At 51.4% G+C, this 5,526-nt stretch overlaps 1 protein-coding gene across 1 annotated transcript in view; it reads left to right on the top strand.

Moving 5' to 3' along the window:
- LOC103773174 (structure-specific endonuclease subunit SLX4-like) overlaps positions 1 to 4,543 on the top strand; it is a gene marked incomplete at its 5' end in the record, with an annotated part of 6,223 nt that extends 1,680 nt beyond the window's left edge. The window contains 4 exons of the mRNA XM_008940533.1: positions 3 to 1,611; positions 2,905 to 3,007; positions 3,232 to 3,699; positions 4,201 to 4,543. Of these exons, the coding sequence (XP_008938781.1) occupies positions 3 to 1,611; positions 2,905 to 3,007; positions 3,232 to 3,699; positions 4,201 to 4,543 (2,523 nt within the window). The remainder of the gene's footprint in view (positions 1 to 2; positions 1,612 to 2,904; positions 3,008 to 3,231; positions 3,700 to 4,200) is intronic.
- Positions 4,544 to 5,526: the final 983 nt, after the last annotated feature.

The raw sequence follows: 5,526 nt of genomic DNA, 5'->3' as shown, positions 1-5,526 counted from the left end.
AGGCACCTGCTGAAAAGCATGTTGATGTTGATGAGCCACTTCTATCCAGCAGGTCACAAACAGACCTCTCTCCACGCAGGAATGGTTTTTATGGGAGTCCTCCTCCCAAACCTTACGTGCCCCTTTCTCCTGCTGTTGGCTTCTCACCTGCATCTCCAAAATCACAGAGAAAGTTTGCCAGGAAACACATGTCAATACCAAAGCAAAAGAAAAAGGAAAACTCAGTCCCTTCTGATGAAATACAAGTCCAGAAAGCCAACGAGATGGATACTGCACCAGGAAATGAGGATGCAATTTCTCCAGCAGAGCTTCCCCACACTGAGTTAAACAAGCACACAAATGCCCCACTGTTGCCATCGCTGGCCATCAGAGCTCAGGATGCTACAGCTCAGGGGAACAAGGAGGGTGATGTCATTGTTTTATCTTCTGATGATGAAATGGAGTTGCAGCAAGACAGGGAGTCCCCAGAGTCAGGCTCTGCTCCGGAGGAAGGGGAGATCCCTCAGCAACTGGAATGTACAAGCAGGGAACAAGATCCTGAGATATCAAACCCTGAACATAACCCCTCAGTCACTGAAACAGAGCAGAGGTCAGCCCAGGTCTCCTGTGGCGTTACAGGTACAGTGCATGTAAGGAATGATTTAAAGGTGTCCACCCAGTTGCCTCTCAGCAGACAAACAGAGGCTTGGATGGAGAGCAGACAGAGTCCAAACCTGAGCACTGATAAACGGCTCAGTCACGAAATGTCCTCAGGTACAGACTGCTCCTGGCTGGTCCAAGACACCCCACTTCTGAGCAGAAGCAGAAGTTCCTCAACACAGACTCGGGTCACAAGTATTAATTCTGTAAAGAGTCCAGGATCTGAACGCAGTACAAAGAACTTAGCAGCAGGTAGCAGGAACCATGAAATGTCTGGAAACTTGATAAAAATTCATGAAACAACATTGCCAGACAAACATTTGCCTGTGGAGAACGGAGTCAGTGAGAGGAGCCCTTCCAGAAACAACTCCCCACCCATTTCTCCAGTGGATCCAGTTCTCCTCTCCCCTGGCCACACCAACATAAAAAGCCAATGTGCCAATATCTCCTTTTTATCCAAACCTGACCCTCTGTGCCACGAGCAGTCTCTGGAAGATAAACCAGATAGCAGCGTGGTCGAGGTGGAGGACAGTGAGAAGGAGACAAGCTTGGCCTCGGTGAGCAGCAGCGTGGTGCTCTGCGAGGAGCCCCAGCTCCCCCTGGATGGCTGCTGGCACACTGAGTACCTGTCCCCAGCCAGAGGTAACAGCCGTGGAGACACCAGCACTGCCAGCACCCCCAGGCCTGGCTCTTGGCACGAGCACTGGGAGAGCCCAGTCCACGCCCAGGGGATCATGGGCAGCACCCCGCTCCGAGGGGGTCCTGGTGGCAGAAGAACATCTCTGCTCTGTCTTGAGAAGAGTCCTATCGAGGCGTGTGCGTCAGTGGGCAGTAGACCGAGTTACCTGAACTCCAAAATCTGGGATGACTGGAATGGAGAAGAGGAAGATGTATTTCCAGAGGTACTTCCTATGGCTGAGAGGTTGACAGCTGCAGCAGGTGCCTGTCGGGCAGATCCTGTAAAGACTCCTGGTGAGAGCTTGTATTGGTACTGGATTTATTGGACTAGGCTAAATTGTTTTCATTTCTAGTGGTCATCTCATCTGTAGTTTTCTTGATACCTTAGAAGGGTCTTCTTTTGGCCTTCTGATCTGAAGTAGTTGTCAGTGCCAGGCACAAAGAGGGTGCAGTCATCCTCTGCTGTGGGAGAGAGCAGACAGAAACATGGGATTCTTGGAGCATGGCTGCTTGTATTTTGTTCACACTGGTTCTTTCACAGAACCCCAGCACGGTGGGGTTGGAAGGGACCTCTGGGGATCATCTCCTCCAACCCCCCCTGCTCCAGCAGCTCACCCACAGCAGGGTGCCCAGGATGGCATCCAGGCAGGTCTGGAATCTCTCCAGAGAAGGAGACTCCACAACCTCTCTGGGCAGCTGCTCCACCCTCACAGCCAAGACGTTTCTCCTCCTGTTCAGATGGAACCTCCTGGGTTCCAGTTTGTGCCTGTTGCCCTTTGTCTTGTCACTGGGCACCACTAAATTGTGTCTGGCCCTACCCCAACGTGTCCCCTTTGATGGTGATGGCTTCCTTGCAGAAGCTACAAGTACCTGGAGGTAGAAAACCAAACCAAACCAGGACAAAACCCAGCTTGCATGCCAGTGGGTGTTTGCTCCCTGTCGTGGCAGGTGCTCTGCACAGTCCTGCTTTCCACACTCCTGAAGCAGCACTCTGCTAACGTACAGGAGGACATCAGGGAGCAGTGCAGGCACAGAGGGTCTCCTGGTCTGTGGGGGCTTATTAAATTTATTACCACTGATGCCATACTAAGTGACCAGTTTATCAGGTGTTTAGGACATGATATGTAAGACTGACTGTGCTTCACAGGGTTAGTAAATCCATAGCTAACTCAGGACCCCAGAAGCTTGACTTGCTCAGTGTCTTCTGCATCAAGTCCCTGTTATGAAATTTCCTTCCTGGGAGAAGAGCCACTTTGCAGAACTCAGTAAACATGGGTTTTTTTAACTGCCTTGTAAACGCTGCCTGTTCCAACAAAAGTCCTGAGTGGGCTTCGTATTCAGACGTGACTTATGTCTTAATTTAAGCTGTTTACTGATTTAAAGCCAGTAAAGACCAAGTATCTCAGTTTAGGAGAAAAAAAAAAGTGTTGACTGTTCTGTCCAATATGCAGCTGAGTAATGATTAAAAGAGCTTTTAGGGAAGTAATGCTACTTAATTATTATATAACATGAGAATATCTGCCACTAAAAAGCCATTTAAGTCCTTCCTATACTAATTCTGATCATGGTAATTTCCTTCTGCTGCAGAACCTTCCTGCCAGGAGAGCGACGAGGCTCCCAGCACTCCAATGACACCAATGCCACATTACTCCATGATGGAGACACCACAGCTGAAGAAGGAGTTGAGGAGGTGAGCATTACCTCTGCAAGCACAGCTCCTTGTGAGCAGAAACCTCCTGGCAGGTAGCTTGAAAGAAAACTCCTGGGCTGGAAGTGAAACCCTGGTGAAGCTCCAGAGGTCATGTCACACTTTGTCCAGCTGACCACTGGAATCCCTGGCCCGAGGCTCTTCCTGAGCTGTGACAGTAGAAGGTGCAGCATTACCTTACCCAAAGCTCCCACCTTCTCTTTCAGGTTTGGAGTTCGTGCTCTCCCAAAGCGCCAGATGGTGTTGAAGCTGAAGGAGATATTCCAGTACACTCACCAGGACGTGGACTCGGACTTCGAGGATGAAATCCCATCGTCCCAGCCTCCCCCCAAGAGGTCCCCAGCCAAAAGCTCCAGGCAGTCAAAGGCAGGAGACACTGCCAGCACCTCCAGGGCTGCAGGCAGGAGGAAGAAGGTTGCTACTGCTCCTGCAGTGCTCCCTGTGGGGAGGGCAGAGAGCGACCTTGCTGGATCCTGTGAAGCAGGCTCTGCAGCACCCAAGGAGGGAATTAAAACAACATATCACCCAGAAGGAGCCAAAGAGCAGAAACAGTCATCTGAACTTGCAGAGAGATGGTCTCTGGCAGCTGATGATGAGGAGCCAGTGCTCCCAGCATCTCAGCAGTCTGCAGGCTCTTCATCAGACGGAAGCGACATTTCTTTTGATTCAGAGAGGTAAGACAACAAAATGTAAAACAAAACCATCAGTGGCACAGGCTTTGTTTAGTCTGAATTCCCAGTGAGCCATCCTCAGAACACAGAAGTTGTGGCTGCATGGTGTGCAAGGCCCAACTCTGGCATGTGTGATCTCTGCAGGTCAGAGCAACAAGGAGCACTCGGTGTTGGCCAGGAGCCTGCAGCCTGGGCAGGGAGAGGGTGGCTCAGCACAGCTGGGCAGCATGGCAGCAGTGGGTGCTGTGGGCCAGGAGCAAGGAATGCCAGGCAGCTCCAGGGCTGGGTGAGCAGGACCAGTGCTGTTGCAGCTGGTGATGGGGAGGTTTGAAGGACATGTGCCATGTTCTGCTTCACTCGTTTTATGGGTGCCAGTATTGGAGAATCTGCAGTCCCATAGAGGGTAGTCACAGGGGTTGGTCACCAGGGGCCTGGGGAGCTCTGGTCCTGTCCTTGGTGGCTTCTTCTCTCCTTGATCTCTGGTCTGCTTGATCTTGCTTTTAGTTCTTTCATGAAAGGATTTGAAGCCTGTGCTTTTGAATCCGAGGAGGAGGAGGAGGAAGAGGAGCTTCCAGCCTCTCAGGCAGCAGCTCGGGAAGAAGATAAGCTGGAGGCAGTAAGGTGCTACATCCGTTCAAACACTGCCCTGTACCACAGGGTTCTCTTCTATGAGCCAATTGAGCTGGCTGACCTGCACACTGAGCTGAAACAGAACGGCATTAAAATCTCCAAGGCAAAGCTGCTGGACTTTTTAGATGCTCACTGCATCACATGTACCACGGCCAGAGCCCGGAAAGAGAGGGAACAGAAAAGAAAGGGAAAGAAAAACCAGAGGAGGCGATACTGAGTGGAGCCCACTGCTCCCTCCTGACCACGCTGTGCCTGGAGGCCTTGCTGCTGAGCTGCAGCCCCGTCCCAGGGTGGTGCTGGCAGCCGTGCTGCGATGGGTGGGTGAGCTGCTCCTCCTTGTGGCCTGCCGTCCAGATGACATGCTGGAGAGCAGGTCTGAACTGAGCTCCTGTTCCCAGCCCTGTGCTCCACATTGCACAAGCTCTTCCAGTCCCTGTCCTTCCTTCAGCACACGTGTCATCTGGAGCCTCTTTTTCCCCCTTAATTTCCCTCCTGTGCCTTTTCTTTCCATTTCTCTGATGGGTTTTAGGTCCCAAATACTTCTTCCTGTAGGTGCTTCTCAAGGCAGGTGCTTCCTCAGCATTTGCCAAGATCTTTTTTCCTGTCCTTGGGCTGTGGAACGCTTCACCCTTCAAGTCCCAGCAGTCAGTGGAATAACCCACCTGCAGGGAACCAGTCTCCTTGCCCTGTGGAGAGCACTGGGTGTTCAGACCCAGTGACTTCCCCCTCCCTGTCTTCAGATTTGCCCTGCTGCTTGCAAGGCAGGGAGCACTGTAGAAACACAAAGCTTTGCTTCTCTCCTTCCTTCCGTTTGCAATCTTGGTGAAAGTCCTGAGTCTGTGTCTTGTAAATGGCTGCAGAACAGTGGAGCTGTTTCTCTAGTCTCTGTGACAGGTCCCAGAAGTGTCCCCTGACACCAGATGTCCTGTGAAAGCCCTTTGGGTTCAAACACCTTGTTGTTCACATGTGTGCCAGCTCCCTGTTTAAGGCACTGCCCACTCCCATTTTCTGAGGACTGTTCTGCCTCATCAGTGTAGCCTCAGTGTGTCCTCAACAGAGATGTTTTTAAGAAGACAATGTTACATGACCAGCCAATCTCTTCAGCACTTACAGCCTGATCTAAACCCTCTTCTCGGATCAGTCTCATTTCTGATCTTTGGTTGAAAACTGTCTGGGACTCTTGGGGAAGTCTCGGACCCT

This window comes from Merops nubicus, unplaced genomic scaffold (genome assembly GCF_000691845.1).
Source record: "Merops nubicus isolate BGI_N331 unplaced genomic scaffold, ASM69184v1 scaffold20775, whole genome shotgun sequence".
In the NCBI taxonomy this organism is placed as follows: Eukaryota; Metazoa; Chordata; class Aves; order Coraciiformes; family Meropidae; genus Merops; species Merops nubicus.
This window is presented reverse-complemented; position numbering and strand designations above follow the sequence as displayed.